The sequence below is a fragment of the Haemorhous mexicanus genome, chromosome 3, assembly GCF_027477595.1.
Source record: "Haemorhous mexicanus isolate bHaeMex1 chromosome 3, bHaeMex1.pri, whole genome shotgun sequence".
Lineage (NCBI taxonomy): Eukaryota > Metazoa > Chordata > Aves > Passeriformes > Fringillidae > Haemorhous > Haemorhous mexicanus.
Genome location: NC_082343.1, coordinates 64,139,141 through 64,161,654, shown reverse-complemented (window position 1 = coordinate 64,161,654; position 22,514 = coordinate 64,139,141). Strand labels below are relative to the sequence as shown.

The 22,514-nt window shown below is 40.1% G+C and overlaps 1 protein-coding gene across 1 annotated transcript; it reads right to left on the bottom strand.

Annotated features, from left to right (window-relative positions):
* Nucleotides 1-9,371: 9,371 nt before the first annotated feature.
* KIAA0408 (KIAA0408 ortholog) lies at nucleotides 9,372-22,304 on the bottom strand. The gene is made up of 6 exons (XM_059842158.1): nucleotides 22,218-22,304; nucleotides 20,145-20,341; nucleotides 17,096-17,437; nucleotides 16,671-16,750; nucleotides 14,105-15,479; nucleotides 9,372-12,301 (listed from the first exon to the last, which is right to left on the bottom strand). Exons 2-6 carry the CDS (start codon nucleotides 20,277-20,279, stop codon nucleotides 12,131-12,133), a joined length of 2,103 nt encoding a protein of 700 aa, XP_059698141.1. The 5' UTR covers nucleotides 20,280-20,341; nucleotides 22,218-22,304; the 3' UTR covers nucleotides 9,372-12,130.
* Between the last annotated feature and the right edge of the window lie 210 nt (nucleotides 22,305-22,514).

The window sequence follows — 22,514 nt, the reverse complement described above, 5'->3', positions numbered from 1 at the left end:
GCCTGCAACTCAGCACTCTTCTCTTCTGCCTCTATTTTTTAAACTTCAGTGATTGAAACCATTCCTTTTCTCCAACAAGGGCCTTCACTGACAAAGCATTAGATAGGACAGCAAAAACGACCTCAGAGTGAATCTAAGTATGAACTGTTGTCAATAATGTGTCATTCTTTTACTCCCATATACTGCTACAGTGCTGAAACTACAAGTCCCAGTGTGCAATAGCACAACTTTATCAAAATGGACTATTGCTTGCCTAGCAATTAAAAATATTGGCAACAAAATATCTATGCTTATGGCTATAGAAGCAAACATTATCTGATTTGGTATTGCTGCCCACTCCAAATTGTGTTATAACCAGTATAGCAAAATTCAGAAGTCAGGAGGTTCAGTGCACAAAAACACTACTAGATACACAGCAAATGTGTCAAAAGGGATGCAGCACTTTTTTACTGTATCCTGCAGTATATACTGATATATAAATCACACAGCAAATATCAGGAGATGCAGTTTAGCATTATGTCGGACCATGCTCAAATAATCAGGTCAGTCTTATTTGTTACTGCTCCAATCTCTCCCAAATACTAGCTTCCTTGTTTTATTCTGATTCACACAGGCCCCACAACCATCTGTGATTTGGCAGCTTCTACTGAGTCAGAAAATGTCAGCAGGAAAGGGGAGGGGTGATTAAAGAGAAGAGACAGAAACTTTTCCAGCCCTCTGCTTGCCTGCCTTTTTAGCATTCTCTGTGTGATCTCTGCTGGCAGCACCTACAATTCCTTTCTTTCATTAGAACATCTGATTGTGCTAACAGGGGCTGCCCAGCACTTGATTAAAAATGTGTTCTTAACCAAGAACAGTGCAATTAAATGTGAGAGTTGTATGGATCCCAGACCTTAATCAGGGGCAGGAGAATAAAGTATTGCAGATTTAGAACCTGATGCATGGAATCTGTTAAATCATACTGACAGTCACAGACCAGTCCAGCTTGAAATCCAATATGCCTAATATGGTAAATTCAGCAGCATTTTAATAACTATCCACTAGCTTGGTAGTAAGTTCTTTTCATGGCAGTGCAAGTGCAGTTCTTTTCATGCACTGTCAGAATCGACCTTTGGGACACTCTCCTTTTTCCCAGAACTAGGACTAACACTCAGGAAATTTTGCCAAAGTGTAATTGGGCGATATTTGTTAATCAAAGGAAAGAATTCCCTTTTTGTCTGTTCAGGTCCTTCTTTCATGGCTTGTCTCTCACAAATTTAGTGATAGGAAATGCTACCTAAAAGATTGATCTTAAACATACAGGGCATGATCCAAGATAGAAAGGACGTCTAATGATCTCAGTGGACTTTGGATTTGTTACTATTCTTTCTGGGCCAGAAAGAAGTTCCTGTTGTCTCTCTTCTATGTCTGCAGAGTGACTAACACAACCTAAAGAGAACAGTCAGCCAAAGAAAGCATTATTATAACCATTATTTTGCACAAGAGCAGCACAAGCTGAGGCCCACAGAACTGTGAAAGTGCCTCACTCACTCCAGCAGAAATAAGCAAGCCCTAGGTCCCTATTTGAGAATCTCACCCAGTGGTTTGAGCCAGATCAGCTAAGGCAGGTCCTGGTAGATCAAAAAAATGACAACAGGTCCCCAGAGTCACAGTCCCATAATCCATCGTGTTACTGTTTCTGTTCTCTGGATTAAGGCAGAAAATCTACTGTAACATGCAGTCATTAGACCAGACACATACGTACCAGGATATGTATGTATCCTTGTACGTATTTGTACAAGCAGAGCATACATCCATTTTGAAAAAAGACTCTTAAAATTGTAAATAAAGATTTATAGAACTATTTGCCCAATTGATGCACAGTTTGAAAAGTAGAATAAGCTTGAGTTATCAAATTACTTAGGATAATGACCAAATCTCTAAAAAATTCTTTCCTTGCTAATCTATGAAAGCAAATACAGACTGTACCCAACCAGTATATTACTCTCTGTGAACTGAGTCTAGGCAGAACACAAGGTACCTCCTGTCTCCAATGAGATCTACTGTTAATACAATGTAGTCCTGATATTTCATGTTGGGGAGAGAAGAGAGAGAGGCCTAAGAGTCTGAGGGCCCCCATGGAGAAGCAGGATGCAAAACTCAGGCAACAGGTCCTGTCTTCTCAGCATCTGAGCCAAAGACCTGCCACTGGCCCTTGGCTAGGCTGGTACAGCTCGCTGGGGACTGGTTTCTGAACCTCACCTGCCTGTTCTGCCTTTGACTGTAACAAACCAGCCTGCTGCAGCGTGTGCCCAGGAACACTTTCTGTGCTGTTTCAGCCCAGGATGGTGCATTGTCAAATTTGACCAATTTTGCTGGGCGGTGGTGACAGAAAGTCTTCTGCACCACAACAAAGGCATGTTGATGGCAGAGTCATATCTTTGGACTGGAGCAATGTTGTGAGCTCCAGTGAGCCACCACAACAAGCACAATTGTTCTGGCTCAGTAGCACTGATCACCTCTCACCAGTTGCCTCCTTTGCCACTGCAGAAGACATTCACATTCCCACGATGAGCTTTTGGAATGAACCACAGAAGTTCCTCACCCAATTCAATGCAAAATCAGCTGGGTTTTCCCTTCCTTAGCATTAGGTGGGTTTACATCTGTCAGAGTGTTCTGCCTGTAAGGTGGGTGCAGGTTTTACCCTTTCCCTTTTCAAAGGGCAGTAGAAAAGAGCATAGCCCTTCTTACATTGCTACAGCTGTGTCTGCTTCAATTCCTTCCTCCTACTTACCCCCAAAAAGTCAAGAGTTTCCTGCTATATCTTTTTCAGCTTCATTTTCCTGTGCTTCAAAATCAGGATTGTTTATGCTTGTTCCACAGGACTGCAGAAAACACTAAAACAGAGCAATGCTCTTACATCTCACATCCAGCATGCTCTCACACTGTAAGCTGCTTGTGAAGAGAAGAATGGCCTTCCCAATCTCCAAATTTATTACTTAGCTGGATCACAATCTTTTATTCTACTTCCAAACAAAGTGTAGTGACCAGAAGTACTTCTTTTGTGATAGCACTAAAGAATTTTGCAGATCAAAGCCTGTCTGAAGTGATGGAGATGGTGACTACCCCCTCCTCTAGATCCAACTTAAAAATAAAAGATGTGTGTGTAATGAAAACCAAACTGTCTGTGTCTCTGCCAAAGAAATAAGAAAACCCAGAGTGGCATTTCCTTACTCCGGACCTGCGGCAGCTGGCCTCTCTTGTAATACGGAAAGTCAGTGGTGGGTAATATCAGAGTCATGAAAACCAGTTTTAGTCAGCAGTGAGTGGGTGTGTACACTGTTTCAGAAAGAGAAGTTAGCTGTTGAGCTTTTTACGGTGTTTAGGACAAGTAACATTGTGAGCTTCAACCTCAAACTACCCTAAACTTGCTGTGGGTGTCAAGCAGACCCTTCCTCCTGATGCCTTTCCTGGTTAGTAGCAGCACCAAGCAGTCCTGGAGCAAAGATGGTAGCTAATGACATCAGCACCCACTTATGGCACAAGAGCTGATTTCAATTCAGCTCTGACACTTGTTGCTCGTTCAGAAATGTCAGTGCAAACCTGTGAAGCCAGCTATGAGTACAGAGAAGTTCATCTAATGCTCTCCTGTACAGGAGGAAAAGACCCCTCCTTTTTTATATCCATGTCATCAGAGTTAAAGCTGTGCAGCAAAGCTGGTGGTATCTGCTTCCTTGTTTTAGTAGAGATGTTCCACATCTCTACCGTGGCTTTTTTTTTTGCAAGGTCTTTTGTTTATTTTGGGGTTTTTTAGTTGGGTGGGGTTTTTGTGGGTTTTTTTGTTTGTTTGTTTTTGTGTTTTTGTTTGTTTGTTTTTGGGGTTTTTTTGGTGTTTTTTTTTTTTTTTTATAGTTTCCCCTGTGGGTTCGTGACTTTTATACTGTTGGTCTTACAGGCTACTGATCACTAGTGTGAAATATTACCAGGAAATTTTGAGATTTTGGATTTTAGGGAGGTTCAAGTGCAATTAAAACAAACCAAAAGTCTGAATTTGAAAACTCAGTTCCTCTCTGATTTTGATACATTCCTGTCAGACATAGTTTACATTTGACCCCTGTGTGCCAAGTGAATGAACTCAATCCAATCTTCCTGAGCTGGGGAAATTTTCACTGTTAATCAAAGTCCTTTTGATGCCTTGAGAGGGTACCTGGAATGAGGCTAGACAGAGTTAAAGGAATAAAATAGGAATTTATTGAAAGGCCTTCAAAGGATACACCTTGGGCAGTACAAGAGCCTGGCCAAGGCTGTGCCCAAGAAGGATGGTGTGTCACGAGTTTTCACACTTTTATAAGTTTTGGTCCATTTGCATATTGGGGTTAATTGTCCAATTACAGCTTCAGGTAATGAAGTCCCATCCTCCCACTTTGCTCTCTTCAATTTGCTGCTGTTTACATTTTTTGGGCCTGGAGCTGTAACAGTGGCCTTGGTTGTCAGACTGGAAAAGGATTCCTTTGTCTAACTAAACTGTGAAGAGAACTTGCTAACACTTTATATGATGTTCAGAGTCATACAATAATGCAGTACAGAACCTGGAAAATATGAAAGCTAAAACTTAAGGCATCATCTTATCTACAGCTTGTCTTTCTTCAAATTACAGGACAATGTAGGTAGGGGAAAAAAAATATATATATTCACACTGGTCCTGTAAAGACAGATGCAAACCTACAATGTTTGAACAAAATATCATGAGAAAGGATTAGGATTGCTTTAGCTGAAAGAAATGATAAATTACTTGGTTCAGCTTCCTTCCCCAAAATGTCGCAACACTTCCTTTTATTGGGGTTTTGGTTGGGATTCCAAGTCCAGCAGAACACCCTTGCTTGCTCCATTTTAGCTAAGACTGACTATAAGACCATGTACAGGCCCCACTATTGTTTCCATACAGTGCAAAAACAAGAAGGAAGCAAAAAAAAAAAAAAATTATCAGCATATATCCATGTGATGTGTACATATCTGTGTGCAGAGAGACATATAAGGAAAACAGGCAGTTGGAATTAGTGAGCTCTGATTTTCTCAAATGTTTCTTGAATGATGACAGAGGTGATGGCTCCAGCAGTGCATGAGCCTGGGTCTCCCAGACATATCTAAATGTATACAACCTATGAGACAGCAGTCTAGGCCAAAATACATGCAGGCTGGCACTAAATGGCATTCTAGGAAAAACAGAATATCTAACACATAACTCATAGGAGGCTTTGCAAGCAGCATAATGCTACTTAAATCATCAGACCACTGTAATCTTCATTTCTGAATGTTGCAAATTACTTTCATCATCCACTCTCACTAGAGGAGAAAGAAGTTTGAGCCAAGCTTAAAGAGACAGTTCACTTCTAAAAACCTTGGTGGGCTGACTGCAGATCACTTTGGCAAGAGATTTTTAAACAGTCTTAAATTTGTCTTGGCCCTTTGTGCATCTAGTTCAGCTTTTGGCCAACTCCCAATAGTAAATGAGGATTTCTTCACGTTCTGTCCCAACTGCTGTGAAATTTTGCTGTAAAATGAATTAAAATTGCAGAAATCCATCCAAAAGGTGGTTGAACGGAATACAGACTCCTGCACAGAAAAGGAAAAAGCTTTTTCCACACTACAGAAGAAAAAAGGACACATGAAACTATTCAGCCCCAAACTGGCTTATGCAGTTGCAGAAAGATAACTAAAGCCATCTTTCTCTGTTCTCTTTCATCTGGGCTGTAGAAACATCATGTGTTTTGCAGGTCTGGAGGGCTGTGGAAGAGAAGCTGGAAAGTGAAAAGAAGCCTCCATAGAACTATTTTTACCAGGCCTATTTCTCTTCTAAGGTGGTTGATTGGTCCCCTTCTGATGGAAGGAGAGGGAAGGAAGGAGTAAAACTGCAGAGAGGAGAAATGGAAGATCTTAGCATGGAAAACACTGTTAATCTTAAACTGACAAAGTCTTATCCATGTATAGGGAGACCAGTACAGCCATTTTTCCATGCCTAAGCTTGAGAATTTTTTCTTATTATCTCTATTTTCACTTCCTTTCTTTTTTTCCCCCGCAGTACAGGAGGCAAAATCATGATCAGAGCTATAAGGTAGGCTTATAATATTTAGAAGGAAAAAATGACATGCATAAGCACATTTCTTTCATTAAAAGGTTTGATTGCATTTACTTACATGAAATTGGGCTTTGAGAAACTGCTGGATTCCATTAAGCCACATGCTATTTTTATGTAAAGATTTCAGTACCATTCTTTGGGAGGAGTCTGTTTACATACAATATTAGACATCATTTTTCTGTATGTACTCTGTATCTGACTGGGCTGCTCTTATATGCAGTAAAGTGTCTTACAGCAAAAAGCAGCTTCACTGGACACTGTGGGACTTCCTGGAAGAAAAGTTCCTAAGATGTGCATGCATGTGCAAGTGTTTGTGTATGTGTGTGTACAAAGATTTAGGAGGGAATGAGCCAGTTTGTGAACTGGCTTGTTCAACTTACATCTCACCATCTTACCTCCTTTGGTAGCCAGCTACTCTCTGAGTAGATATTTTGGCTTCAGAACTCCTCTGAGACTTCTTACCAGAAACAGCATGGGTAGGTCAAGTGTCTTCAGCTGAATTTGGGGAAAAAAAATCCCAAACTCCCAAAACAATCAGAATATCTTTGTGGAAATTAGAAAGATCCTGCAAAGAAACAAGCACACCATATGTACACACATGTCTGGCTGTGATGTTCTTCCAACAACATCTTAAGCAGCTCTACATCACATATGGTACCAGAACAGCTGACCTGCTGCAGATATCTTGTGATACAGAAGAAAAATCAGTATGATTTTCTGTGTCACCATGCCAGCTGGCAGTGTCATGTCTGCAGAGTTCACATATGACTGCAATTTTCTGTAATGACAGTCCTTTCCTACTGTGAATATGATTTAGAAATTATTCTAGCCGCAGTAAACTCATTTAGGGAAATTTGAGGGGCACTGGCAGAAGTGCAGGCACATCTGCCACAGCTAGTGGCCTCCCTCCATGTGCAGGGGCAATCAAAATCAGGCTCCTCAGCATTACAATCCCTGTGAGACATTAGCAGGTTACTAGAAGTCTATGCACTAACTGAGATCTAATATTAAAGAATCTCTGGCTTTAATGAGTTGACTAGTCAAGAGATTTTAACTCACCCAGTAATATCAGCCAGCAAAGCTTGCTTACTTGTGTTACATACCTTAGACATACCTGTGCAGGGCCTGCTCTCTTCCTACTGTTAATTTTGGGATTGCATCTACTCCATAGTAAAGGGAAAATTTATCTCATGTGATAGACCAGAATATTTTGGGCTCACACATTAGATAATCTGACTTTAAGACATGACATGTATGGACTCCCCTACAGAGCTATTTTTCAGTGAATCTTGGCCATACACACACACAAACATGCACCACTAGGAGGAAACAAATTCCAGATCCTTTAACAGAAACATTGCTGACAGCAGGTACTAGAGAAAAGGCATTAACAACACATTCACTTTGATCATGTTGATGGTTCAATCTCTCTTATCCCACGGAAATTCTAGTACAATTCTTTCTAGAGCAACATAGTTAGCAAGGCACCCTTAGGTATGAGCTGCCATGGCCACACAGCAACGGGAAGAAGTGGACACAATCAGAAACACGGCTCTGCTGATACAAGAACTTTGCCAACAGAAGAGGTCTGAGGGAGAGGGGCAGAACCAAAGTGCAAAAGCAGATGAATTGTCATTTCAAAAAGCAAAAGCACAAATTCTGTATAATGTATGCCATTAACAGTGAAGGAAGTGCATTTTCAGTGATGCAAAACAATAGATCAAGATCTAATATATTTGTGAATGGCAATAGTAATATCAGCACTTTTTAGAACAGCCTGTCCAAAAAATATTTTGGCTGCAGTACAGGTAGAAAGTCCTCTGGTATGGCATATACATACAGACCAACAGCAATAAGCCACATAAAAGTACACACTGCAAATCAAAGATAGGTGGGAAGGCCAGAGGCAACAAGGGGCTTTGATTTTGTGCACCTTCCAGTGCAAAGACATGTACACAACTAAAGACACCAGTACAAATGAGAATACCATTACTGAGAATATCAGCATGAAATGGCTAGAGTTGTATATTACAGATTTCAAAGCCAAAGAAATCCTTTGCATAGCAGCACGGTGAGAATTGCGTAAGTTCTTGGGCCTGCCTTCTGGATTGCTGTAGATCTTTGCTGAAGTGCTGTTGAAGACATTTGGCTACAAAGTTCATATTTAAAACCCCAATTTTTTAAATAGACAGCTGGAGAAATAAATTGGTGATCTGAATGCTCTGGAAAATTCTATTACCCTGATTGCAAATCCTTTCCTACATATAACAGCCAACTCCCTTACAGTGTGTGTAATAGTGAGGGACAATTGTGTTGTTACTAGAAAACAAAGTTCATTCCTTCAGCAACATTTTAAAGATACATCAGTCTGCCACTTACATTGTAAAGTAAAAATCACCTAATGGAAGTCTACACTGAGTTTGAGGAATGATATGCAGAGGTTTTGAAGGGAGTGATTCTCCTCCACTCCTGCCTCCAGCAGAAGGTCTGAGTCAGGCCAATTTTCTAGCCTCCAGGTGGCCTGCTCTGTTACATATGCAAGTAAGATCTGAGTGATTCTTCTCTGTATGCTTCTACCCTGCCATGCTCCTCCATAAAAAGGTCCGGTAAGATTATGGCTGTATGTCCTGGCATGAGGGAGAATGATGCTTGTTGTCAATAAGTACCAGACATCTGATTCCTAGTGACATCCCCATTTCAATGGGCAGCTGACTCTGTGTCTCCAGGGACTTACTAAGACATGCAATAAAGAGAGACTAGTTCAGAGTGCAAGGAAGAATAACATATATCTGCATTAAGACTTCAGACAGGGTATGGAGGAGTAAAATTATTAAAACCTATTTCAGAAACAGGCTTACAAAGCTCACCGCTTCCATTGGTGACACTAGGATTAAAAGGAAGGTCAAGTTATGCTTAGATAATTTGTGTTTCTTGCACAAGCATGTGTGTATGTGTAGATTTCTTTGTCAAAAACAACACAGGGGAACTTGAAAGCCCAAAGGAGCTTTTCCCCCTACAGCAAATAAGTGAATAAAGCCTTTACTGTGGTTCAATAACCACAGTTATGGGAACTAGAAAAATCACCACAGTCACCACAGCATTTGAAACTAATATTTTAACAGTGACAGTGGCAATTTTCTAAAGTTAGGCTTTCCAACTAGCTATCTGCAGACCAAAATCACCAGTTTTGATACTTTTAGGCATCAGAACCAATGTCTAAAATTAGACTGACACAGAAAATCTTGACAAAATGGACTCATCCTTGACCTATTCATTTATTTCAAAAACCTTCTGTTCATTTAACTTACATACATCAGGGAATGTTGTTGGTATTTGATCCTTTCTCTGTGATTCAACAATGTGGTCTATGTCAAAGGCAACCAAAGAAACTGAAAGAAACTAAAGAAACACCTTCACTGACTAATCAAGGGAAATGCTTTTGGAGTTACATACTTCAAACAAAAGTACATCACAATTTCTCAGAACAAAACTGCTTAACTTCACCATAAAGGTAATTTAAACAAGTGTTTTTGCAGTCAGCAGTGACTGAAGTTAGAGAACCACATTTTTTTACAATTCTCTCATATTACCCTTTCCCCAGCATTAGGCATTCAAAGCTGGTCAGCTGCTCAGGCATTTAAAAGGTCAATTTGCAAGGTATTTTGGTTTGTTAATTTCCATAGTTAGACAGAATATTAAACCATGTCCCAGATTTACCATGAATAATGTCTAATTTTTCTAGTGCTGAGGAAGCTAACGGAGTGCAATTTCTAAATTGGGGCAAACAGTCAAATTTACAGAACCCTTGATTTTTCACTCAAGCACATAGATTTTTGTCTCTATCCAAACTGTATGAATTTTCTTCAAGATTTTCTGTCCTTGTGTCTTTTCCAGCAATAACTTTGCAATAATGTCTGAGTAAGTTTTGATGAATTGTTGATTTGCTTGAAGTCTTCATGTATTGTGGGATAGACCTAGAAAGGACCAGAAGTTTAGATAGAGCAAATTATTCTGAGTGTATTTTTGGCCAAGCAGACAGCCACGATGGCATGATAAACTGGGATTTATGGCGCTGATGTCTGCTCACTCCAATATTCTCAAGCCTGAACTGTTACCAATACTACCACACAGGCTATTGCTCAGAACACAGGGCCTCCTGTTTTCTCTCCCTTCGAAAACAAAGTTGTGCAGAGGAAAGAAGAATAAGGTCCTTAAAGGAAGGAAAAAAGTGAATTCTCAACATGACTGGAATAGAGCAACAGATCACTACAAATTAAGCACATTAAATTTTCCCTATATTGCCACATATACAATTCACTAGGACAAAAGCCTATACTCTCTCTCTGAAATCCTTTTTACATTCACATAAGAAGATGTGCACATTAATGGATCCTGGGATGATTTTTGAAATTCCTTTGAACACGCTCTGTTTCTCCAGAAGAAGAAGAAAATTTGCCAGACAAGATCAGGCTGATGTTGAAGAAGTGCCTTTTTACTCCTTCTGACCTAGACGTGATGTTTAAAGGTAACATTTATCACCATTACTGCACTGTGTATCCAGCAACAGCCTAACGAAAGGTGCAAAAATTCCAGGATGAAGAACACTGTCTTTCTGAAAGTTTAGAGCCTGGACAGCATCCATACTTCTTTCACTCTGCAAGAAGGAACAAGTTAGGCTCTGTGCATGTCATTCACATGGCAAATAATACCAAATCAAGTGATGGCAACACCAGAGTCGCAATGCCATGTGTCAGGATTTCGGGCACCATTATGATCATATCTTGATGCAATACTTCCCTACTAGATGCAGCTTGTTGCCAGAGTACAAGTAAACTTCATAACTGACTGCCACGAAGTCAGTCCAGGAGCAGGGAATTAGCAAGTGGCTCAGGCACTCTAGTCTTGAAGAAGAGTAAAAGAGGAGTGTGGCTCCAGCACTGGGAGCAACGGTGCTTGTTCTCCTGCCTTGAGTGAAAGTAAACAAGTCCATTGTTATCTGACTTTTGCCAAACCTCAAAGTATAATGCTAGAAGGAAAAATAAGCTTTACAGAATTGAGCATATGCAACTCTTTTCTTCCCTTCATAAATTGTATGTTAGAGTAGCTGAATCTACCAAAGTGTTTACAGTATGCTATATATATAATGGCACATATAAGCTTTGTAAAGGGTTTGGAACATTTCAGAAATGTCTCTGGTGCTGAAAAAGGCTAATGTATTACAAATCATATAATATTTTAATTCAGAAAAAATATGTTTAGGAATTTTGACCTAGCATTAGGATTAGGAAACTGAACGAGGATGCCATGAAGCATGACTGACAAATCAGTCAAGCTAGTCTGCTTCAGATACATATTGTGCAAGGCATTATCACTGCGATCAGTCACAAAAAATGCATAATTAGTTTTTTTACATTAAATACTACACCTGTGAACCTATGTAAAAGATATACAAAATATAAATGTCATCGGGACTGTATATTTCAAACTTTTTAAAATAAACACAAAGTATATATATATATATATATATATGAATATATATATATATGTTGGCATATAGCTTGTAATTTCAATGTCAACACTAGCACAGTTTGTCTCTTCTAAATACAGGCCAGTATACTTCCTAGTCCAACACATGCACCTACAAACACATGATCATGCATACAGCTTTACGTTCTGCTGTTTGCAGAAAAGTCAGAATATACAGCACTATACATTGTTTCAACTCAAAATTGATTGACAAATTAAGAAAGATGCCATTGAAAAGAAATGCCTTGTGAACTATTAAAAAAAACCCCCAAAACCAGAGAAAACGAGGGATATCTCTATTTCATCCCAATAAAAACACTGAAGACCATGGTGATGATGACCTAAGATTCAGAACGCTTCGTCCGGCATGTGGTGCGGGTCATCCTTGGACAAAAGACAACGGTGTGGAACTGGTTGCTACGACACATACCAAACACAGTTATAGTGAGGCATAGAGCTTTCACAACACCATCCAACCCAGCTCTGGGTTCAGACTACTGAGGTCTCTGACCGGAAGGAGACAGAGTTGTACACTGTTCTTCTCACAGCAGGTGGTGCTGATGGGGATCTGGATGCCCATCTGGAAGGTAGGCGTCGATTTGCTGGCCGAGCGGGACGGGAGAAGCCCTTCTCACTTGAACATTTCACTGGCACACATATCTGGAACACAAAGGCAAGTCCTTGCTTTAACAAGTTACAGCTTTTGTGGAATGCAGCAGGAATGCAGGAGGACATTTGTGGTGACCTCAGAACAGGTGTTGGAAGCTATTAAAAGGAGCACAGCAATGCACAGAATGCAAAAGAACAGCTATTTCTATGGACAGGGATTCTCACTTCAGTTGTGGTTTAAAATACATGAAGACAAGTGTCAGACACAAGGAAATGTATAAAATGATAGTGCAAGACAAAATTGACATTTCCTCTTATCTTTTGGTTTCTGTAAGTTTGTTTGTCAATGAATGCTGTAAAATATTCCAAGTGTAGAACTCAGAATACCATTGGATATTACTGGAGTAGGATCTACATGCTTCTCAGGTATTATTTGATAGATCCTATTTCAGGAAACTCTGTTTCCATTAGTTCAGTGTGAAGCTGTTTAACTTGGTAACTAATTCAGAATGGTTATGTGTTAATACAGTGTCATGTCCACCAGCAGAGCCATAGAGATGCAGAGGAAACTCAACAGATTTTGATCATAGCGACATTGATGTAAATTTGAAATAATGAAAATAAACCCAGTGCCTCAAGCCACATGTAGTTCTTTACATCTCTGTGACATTAATTCTGCTGGACATAAAATAGTAACTCCTGGTCAGGCAGTATTCTACACTTAGTTTCTACAGATAGAAATGACAATATAAAATGTGAGCCTGTGAAAAAAGTCATTATTCCTTTCCTCCATATTAATTGATGAAAATTTGTTTGCCTGTCAAAAGTTTATTGGATGAAAAAGAAATCAGAAGATCCATAGCTTTTTTATATCTGTGCAGAAGGAAAGAAGTGCCTGTTTAGCAAGACATTGCATCACAGCAAGGCTGTCAGAAAGACATGCAGAAGAAAATCTGCATGGTCAGATTCTCAGCTGCTTATATCTATATAGCTCCGCTGAAGTCTGTGAATTTGTGCCAGTTTAAGGCATACCAGCTGACAGCCTGAACCAATTTAAGTTTCCCAGCTCAAAACACACCTGCCTTATCTTTTTTGAGATTCCAAGAGGCCTATCTCTCTGTGTCCTTTGTGGACCTTTACAGAACCTGCAACTTACAGCATGTTTTCCAAACCATCTGTTTGTCTTTTCATTAAGAAAGAATGTTGACAAAGGCAGTATTTCAAAACTTCTGAAAATAAACTTCAGCCAAATATAACTTAATTAGTCATGTCATGTTCTTCTGTTTCTGTGAGCCTATGCTTGAATATATAGGAGAAGCTGGAGCTGAGATGAGTAAAAGAAGGTTACTTTATTACTGGAAACTTTATGGAGTCACAATACTCCTTAGTATAGGCAGTTCCAAGGAAATCCTGATCCAAGCAGCACCCTGGATACTGAAAAATGTTACCTAAGACCTCTAGGGTCTGGGGCATGGCCAAGTCTGCTTAAGCCCTATGGGAAGTCTTATGACATAACACGTCAGCTAAAGGAAGGAGAGAGGGTGTTAAAACCTGGTTGAAGCTCTCACTAGTTCAATCTTAGCATAACTGCACGGTAGTAAAAAACTAGCTTTGCAGAACACCAGCAGGGATAAGAATCTGGCACATATTCACTGCTCGTTCTTCCTTACATGCTTCTGCCCTCCCACAACTCTTAATCTGCAGAGGAAATGCTCCTGATTCATCCAGATCCTGGCCTAAAGTATCAATTTTTACATAATTAGTTACAATATAATGTTACTCTGCCCCATTTAAGAGTCTGAGGCTTGCTATGAAATGGAATTGTTTTGCTCTTGTCATTCTTATGAACCTTACCTCTGGTAACTTCTGTCTCTCTTTTCCTTGCTTGAATTGCTGCCCAATATGCCTGGCTGAATTCCTCGGAAAGTCTTGTTTTTCTTGCTCAATCTGGAGCATTTCTAAATACTGACTCAGTGTCTCACAACCCCCATTGGTGAATTCAGAATTTGCCTGTGTCCTCTTATCTTTGCAGCATTTTGCATTACACGGAGAAGTCGCAGTTGATTTTTCATAGGTTTTCAAAAGCTTTTCAACAACACCATAGTTGGACCTTGAGTCAGCTGAGCGCGGGCGGCCGGATAAATTACTTGGTCTCCAGTCATGCTCGTGAAGCATGTGCCTATAACCACTAGTATTTGGAAGTCCATTCATGTGTTTCTGTTGCCCTGCTGTCCTGACAGCTTTGCTGGGGTTGTTAGTTTCTTGCTCCCTTGCTGCAGAGAGCTTGGGATTTGAAACACAAGACATATTTACAGTTTCTGCCCTGCTAGCAGCAGAGTCACACGGCGGACCACTCGGTTTGTGATCTTCTGATGCTGTTTGAGGCACCTGATTTTCCTGCAGAGCATTGTTACGTTTATCTGTGTGAAATACAGTCCGATTAAACTCATCAATCTTTGCTGCTAGTGTTTCATTTCTTTGGGTCTTTCCCAAAGGATACCTGGTGTCTTCCAAAAGATCATTGTGCGAGGTAGCAGGGGCATAAAAGTCATTGCTGTAAAAAGGGCTGCTGTGACACTTGGTGTTTTGTTTTTGATGTATCTTGTTGCTTCGGGCCATATTTCCATCTGAACAACTCTTTTGGGCTGACAGTGGGGAAGGCTCATTTTTATTGTCTTTTCCAAGCTTGCCCATATCATATGCCCATGTGTTGTGGCAGAAATTTGTTGGAACATTGCACTCATTTTTGGTGACAGGTATTGCAGCAGTTACCATCACAGGGAATTTCACAGATTGCCCTTCATTTGCACAGGTTACTGCAGATTTATTTTTGTTTACAGGTGAAAGATCCCTCAGTTTCCCCCCATTCCAACAACCCTCAGCCTTGCAATTGCTTTTGATGCCTGGGTCTCTTATGGGTGCTTCTGAAAGCTGTATGACTGCAGAAAGTGAGTTTGTTAGGTGACGAGAAGTGCTCCGTGGAGGAACTGGTGGAGCTTCTTTCTTTTGCCAAGGTCTGAAATCTGTTCCTATGTCACCGGTAAGACTACCATAAGAAATGTCCTTCAAAGCCTTGGTAGAGCTCATCAGATTCTTCCTATTATTATGTTCCTCTGTTTCAAAAGCAACTGAAGTCTGTGATTCATTGCTGGACACATGGTTTATCTCAGGCAGAGTAACTGTGTTTCGGGTTTCCTCAAATTCCCCCAAGAAAGGAAGTGACTTCATTCTGGAAATAACAGAAGAGGTGTTTTAGGGATGAGCAGTAAGGAACATTCCAGAGGACCTCAGCATGGATTAATTCCCCCCAGAAGCAGGTGTTTTAACACTGGCTACTTAAAAAGGTTTGGGAGCTGTTTTGCTGCAGCTGATGTACCCAGCACAACCAAAACACACAATAAAATTGAGGAAAGGTCAACAAAAGGAATTTGCATTCCTTTCCTTTGCCACTAAAATTCTTTTTCTGAGTTTTTCAGATGATGACTGTTTTCTTGTCTCTGCTACAGTAAGTACAGTAGGATCTTGTTCTAATGACTCATAGGAGTCTACCTGACTATGAACTGAATGAAGAAAGCTGTAGGACACAGTGTATCCCTTGTTGAGGTTCATAACCTTACACACGAGATCTGCCTTTTGATATATGATAAAAAAGCACCTTTAAAAGTTATGCATCAGCTATGAATCCATTTGCTCCAAACATACAAACAGTAGCCCAGCAAAAATAATGAATTAGTGGCAGACTTTTAACTGATCACATGGTGGAGCGTGAGAAATCCCTCTGACCTTTGGGAGCATCTGAGAAGGTTCAGTTTTACCTGAGAATTTCTGCACAACTCAGGAGGCAATCTTGTGTTTAGCTTGCTAGAGAAGACAATGAACACTGAATTTTTAACAGATGATGGAATGTTCACTTGCCATACTTTTCAGGGTCTGACTTGCCATCTTTCCATTAGTACAAATGTATGGTGGTTCTTTCCTCTTTGCTTTCTTTCCACTCTTGGATCATCAGTTCCTGGCACATCCCCCATGCTTAAGGCTAGATTTGGGCTTTAAGTAAGAAATTCCCAGCCTGACAAACCCATACAGTGTTGTATAAAACTACATGGCAATGGGACCAGAGTAGACAGAAATACCTGTTCACTTTCCCAATTCTCTGTACAGACATTAGAAACAAATACAATTTCATCTCATATAAATACTAATCCGAATTTGTATGTTCTGTATATAAAATCAATTTTGCTAGTAAAACCTGCCTTTGTATCATATTTCATTTGAATATTTTATGCTGAGCACTGAAACACTAGGGGGGTAGGAACTGCCCAACTAATAAATCCAACAGCGAACCTGCCTTCAAAGTGAAAAGCATAAGGAGAATATTCATTTCTGTCCTCTAACATAAGAAGTCTAAAGATGTTTTTACCTTCTGTGATTGGACTTCTTTCGAATTTCCTCTTGATAGCTGCATAATTCTTCACTGACTCTGGCAAGTTCTTTTAGAGCCTTTATAAATATAAAAACAGGCCTTTAATATATACATTTAAAATTATATCTCCAAAATTAATTTGAAACTTGTGGTCATTTGCATTTAAGACTCACAGCAGGGGGAAGTATTATGAGAAAAGACACAAAAATGCCCCCACCTTATGAACAGAGGTAAAGAGCATGCTGTTAACACATTCACACAGAGAGAAGACACTCATTGATACCAAACCCAGGAGCAAGTAGAGACAGTGACTTGTGGAAAGCTAAAATCAGGCAGATTGGTTCTTCAGCTTAACCTGTCAGGCCAAAGTCCTCAGTGCTTTCCTCCCCCTTGTAACTGAAACATGCTCAAACTTTACTTACTACATTGAGATCACCAATATAATTCTTGGTATTTTGCTCAGAAGTTTTAATGGCGAGGCTGTCTCCAGGTTCTTCATGGTTCTCAAAGGCCAGATGGTCCACTAACAGAATATTGTTTCTGCTCTTGTTTCTGGGCTCCTTCCATTCGTGTCCTGTTACACCAAGCAGACTCCCTTTCTCCATTCTGTCATTTGCCACACTGTGTTGATGGTTCAGCTCTGCTGTGTCACTCTCTTGCAAAGTAGGGCAATGCATGGACAGCTGCAGCATCTTGCTCTGAATGGCCTTGCTATCGTGGATGGTCATATTGCTTTCCCTTCTAAGTTTTACCTCCTGGTAAAGCTGAAAAGACAATAGGACCTCCTTAAATCATGGTACTGTAATGAGCTTTATGGCAAAGCCCCCATATTTATCTTCTGTTTTGAATGATGCTTCACTCAGCAGCACTGATTAGAAAGATTCTAGACATGTTAGTAGGAAAGTGCTGAGTCACCTAGGGTGACAATTCAAACACCAGGATTGCCACAGGATAAGGCTGTTACCATTCTCAAACTCTCTGCCATAATTTTAATGTATAGCTTCCATCCCTGGTTGGGACTGGAAGAGATCTCCGGAGATAACTGGCCCTGCCTTGAGCCAAAAGATGCATGGTTGTTTCCCAAGCAATATCAGCACACTCTGTGGTGGACACAACTGTTATCTGATGGACAGGGAATGTGGGGGAATGTGACAGAGTGTGTCCTGGCTATGCTACAGCCTATTAAAGCATATTATTTGAAGGAGAGGAAGTGAATTCTCATAAAATACAGTACCATCTGCACTAGAGCAGACTCCTTCAGTTCTCAAGCAAGTGGAATTCTTCCCTATGACTGGAGTGATAAATCAGTACTGCAGAATGGTATTATTTGGCAACATGGTATCCCCTTCTTCTTTCATGCTCTCTGCTGAGATACAGTGGCTTCATTAGCAAATGGTGTTAATTCTGGTCACCCAGCACATTCAAACTAGGAACTGTGGTAAATTATAAATTTAAAAAAAATGGCAACATCATAAAAATCTCTTCTGCTTACAGCATAATTTCCAGTGCCAAGAATCCCACAGCTCTGTATAAACATTCATTCTTAACTTGCTCTCACGAAGAAAGCACACAGGCACCTCTGAACAGCCATCTGCCTGCCCTCTCACAGTGCACAAGGCCATCCCAACAGCTTTTGGAAGGACAGTGGAAAAGAATAACAACATGCAGAACATGTGGCTATTTCATGGGCAGTGCTGTGGATTAAAAGTATTCTCACGTTCAGAGACTTAGCACTTGACCTCATCCTGGGTTTTCAGATTTCACTCCCAAAGCCCAGCTGCTCATGGAAACTGAGGGCTGAACTTTGCCATTTCCACGAAATAAGAGCCTCATATGGATTCAGCATACCAGTAAGAAGGAAGGATACCACCCCATAATATCTCCTAAACCCCACAAGTCTTTCTGGAGGAATTAAGTTAGGTTTGGTGGGCTAGAGAAAACTGCCAAATTAAAATACAAGCTGATAAGTAAGTACAAGTTTTATTGAGGAAATCCTTCTACAGATAGTGGTATTTAAAAGGTATCTATCATTTTCTCCAGCCATGTGGCTTGTGGAGAAGAAATGTCAGGCATCTGAAATCAGCAGCAGCTATAGTCACAGCTTAAGAGGGGACCTTAGGATTCCAAACACCTTGAGGTATAATCTGTAGTTTTGTTTGGCCCTGCAGTAGCCAGCAAATTGCTTCATTCTCTTCCTTTCAGCCCCATTCCATTCTTTATCTCTTTTTCTTGCTTTCCTAATCTCTGTGCTAATAAAGAACACGATGAAATGTCCTTGCTGACATTGTCAGTTCTACTAACAGCCAGAATACCTTTTCATTACTGTCATTCCAAATCAGCTCTTATACCTAAGAAAATGAAAGTCAGCTACATATACAGATCACATGACTAACTTTTGAAGCATTCTCAGCTTGGCAGTGAAATTACGGAAGACTGCGCAGCAAAGTCCTAACACAAAAGACAAAATGTGGCAAAGACCATCATACCAAAGTCTGAAAGAATTGCGGGTAAATTATAAGAGGGTTGACATTATGGAGTTCTGCTGCAGGCTGGTTTAATGGGCAGTTTATGGCTGCAATTCCTTTGGCTTTGACCATTTTCCTTCTCAGTTTCATGTGAGCAATCTCTGCCATACATTCCTGTGCTGCTCAGCCACACGGCAGTGCTGGCAGGGAGCAAGTGAAACTACTCCATGTGTATATTAGATGAAAAATGTGGAAAGCTCACTAGTGAAAAAACTTGCCTCTACAGGCTGAGTCTGCCAAGCAGACTCAGTTAGTGCATTAGAGGGTGTCAGAGGATTTGGCTGCAGGGACAATTTGGGGATAAAAGAATAATAAATAATTGCTGTGACTATTTCTGGAAGGAGATGCACCACAAATAGTAGGGACTGTTTGCTAGTATGTTAAACACAAGTGGTTTCAGAACTTTCATGCTATTTGCTGTATCTGTTTTCTCTCCCAAGAGTCATCCATAAAAGGAACAGTTTCTAGCCAGAAAAATTCTATATCATGCAGTATTTCATATATATATTATTTTTAATATTACCATTTGCCCCAGCAGACCTATGCCATCTAAAGCCTTTTTGCTAGATAATTATGACACCTAAATTTTTTTAACAAAATATGCATTTTCTAAACCCTACATTGTTCAGTATTTACTTGAAAAAAGCATGTGTAATACAGGCAACATGGCTCATGCCCATGACTGAATTGTCAGCAATACATACAACCAATAATCTCATAGCTCACAAAGCCATATTTACCTCCTATCTTGTATTCATGACTATTAAATGAGCAATTGCAAATACTGCTTAATCCCAGGATTTTCATCCTTCCACCAGCTGTTAGAAACTTCCAGTGACACATAAGAAATAGGATAAAATACAGAAAAAAAAAACCTTGACGCCATTCAATGTCACTTCACCCCAAGAGAAAATGGTATAGTGTTCAGATTTTTGTTTAAAAGTACCTCTTCTATTTTCCTCTGCATGACCTTCCATTGACATTCCCATTCTTTCCTTTCATTGTCAAATCTCTCCAGCAATTCCATTTTTTCTTTATTCCAGTTCCTCTCAGTATTCTCCAGTTGTTCACGCAGGTCCATGGCTAAAGTCTGTGCAACAGCAAAGACAGCTCTCCTTTTTTTCTTTCTTCCCTGAATGTTTCCTGGAAGTTCAAGAGAATAAGTCTTACTTATGTTTTATTCTAGCTTTCAGGGAACAAAGACAATCAAGAAAATCCCCAATATTAATAACTGAAAGGAGCTTGCAGGAGACAGTATTATTCAACTGATATTTGTCTGGAGTGTGACTCAAGTATGGATGAACTAAGCATTATAGGAAATAAATACAAGGGCAGAGATGCCCAGTCTGGAAATGGGAGTTGGAACACATTCATCATCACAGAATTCAGTAATATCTGCCACAGCAGGCTCTGTACCATGATCACTTTGCATCTTTGCCATTTCTCTTCACTATAAATGTGTTTTCAATGAACTTGGGTCTGTACAATATTGAATGGCACTTCAGGAGCTTGGGATCCTGCAATATCTGCCCTTGACAGTGAAAGCTATTTTTATATTTGTTCAAAAGACAACTGTAAAAGTATCATGTTTGCTCACGCACTCCCTGCACACATGCAAGGAGCACGACAAGGACTGGTACATTCTTTTGGCAACTGAGGACTGCAAACTTGATATACTCAGGGAATTCTCATGGCTACATGAATGCTTTGGAATTCATGAAGGAAGACAGAACAGGAAAGTTAATAACAGGTACAAACACATAAACAGTAGAAATCAGTTCTATAAAAGGGACAGAAGGTCACCAAAAAGGGTTCAAGAATTTTGGATTTACAGATCTAGATCTATAAATTTCAGTTTCAGGATCAGCATAGGGAAAACGAGAAAATATTCTTCAACAGCACTAATTCCTATCTACTTCAAAACCTTTCTCAGAATATTTGTCTAATTAGTGCTTCAGTTTCTTCTTCCCCTTTAGAAGTCTTTAGCATCTTAGTGTCTGTAAATGAAAAAAATATTAATTGAACCACTAAATTGGCAAGCTTTAAGGGGAATATTTTAGATCTGCTTATCTGACTTTGGAGCAAAACAGCCAGCTACAAATCTTGCGGGCCTGGTGATCCTCTTGCTTCCTCTTGCTTTCTTAGGCTTTACACTAGAAACCCCATTACCATCAGCACATTTACAATGCCAGCAAGTCTGAAATAACACTCATTCATTCAGTTATGATGGCTCCTGTGATATAATGCCTGGTACAGAGGCATTGATACTTGAGTTTGTTAACTTCAGCTCTCAAAGCCAGTTACTGTGTTACCTAGGCGGTGATGGAATCTAGTTCTAGTAATAAAATGCCTCTGCACTGCTTTCTGCTCCTGCCAGAAACCAAACGGCAGGCAACTGAATTATCTGAGAGTTAACTAGGAGTAAGCCTAGTTTACCTTTCTGCAATTTGTTCATTTCTCTAACTGATAACCAGTGATTGTCAGCTCAGAGGAACTGCTGATTTTACTGCCCACATTTCCTATGATGTAGTAAAAATTGATTCCTGAGCAAAGTTCTTCCCCTCCCTTATGTTACTGTCACGTCTTGTTGATTTAGCTGTGGTTACCATGTAACCACCTTTTACTTTGTCTGCTTTATTTCAGCTAACTGGGAAGACAATGTCAAACTTGGAGTCAGGCTCTTTCATGTACAAATAAGCAGAAGAGCTCAGATGAAACCCAACAGGTTACTTAGGTCTTTGGGTCACAGGAAGTCCTCCCACAGGATCTCCCAAGCCATCACAGGCTCAGCCCTAACTCAGGGCTGGCAGAACAGTTGCCCCAAGTGCCTGCCTTGGAGCTCTGAAATGACAATCTGTCCCTTAACTACCTACAAACAGATTCCAAACCCTTCTTCTTTCCCCTGCCTAAAAACATACAGAGCAACTTCACAAAACCATAAACCACCTTGAAACTAGGAGCTGCTGAAAGACAGCACAGAATTCTCATCAAAAAAGAAGCCAAACACTGGTTTGCTCACAGTCTCTTAGGGAGTGCAGCCAGGCGACAGAGACTGCACCTCTCCAGGCCAGTGTTTCAGCTTTGTGCCAGACTCCAGTAAGCGCTGACCAGAAACAACCTGCAAAAAAATTCTATAACGCTTAAGATCCATTGCAATCTAAACATCTATTGCTAATGAACTTTAAGAATATTGCAGTACTTTCTCACCTTGCTAATTCAAAGGTTGCAATTTTTAGTACGGCCATTTGATTTTTTTTTTTTTTTTTTGCTACATTTATGTCTTTATAACCTTTCCGGATACCTCTGAGAAATAAAC

Excerpts from the sequence above, each read along its gene's own strand:
- KIAA0408 (XM_059842158.1), bottom strand. The coding sequence starts at position 20,279 with ATGGACCTGCGTGAACAACTGGAGAATACTGAGAGGAACTGGAATAAA. Across the intron at positions 17,438-20,144 it reads TGCAGAGGAAAATAGAAGAG|CTTTACCAGGAGGTAAAACT; the intron begins GTACTTTTAAAC and ends TTGTCTTTTCAG. Across the intron at positions 16,751-17,095 it reads ATATTGGTGATCTCAATGTA|GCTCTAAAAGAACTTGCCAG; the intron begins GTAAGTAAAGTT and ends ATATTTATAAAG.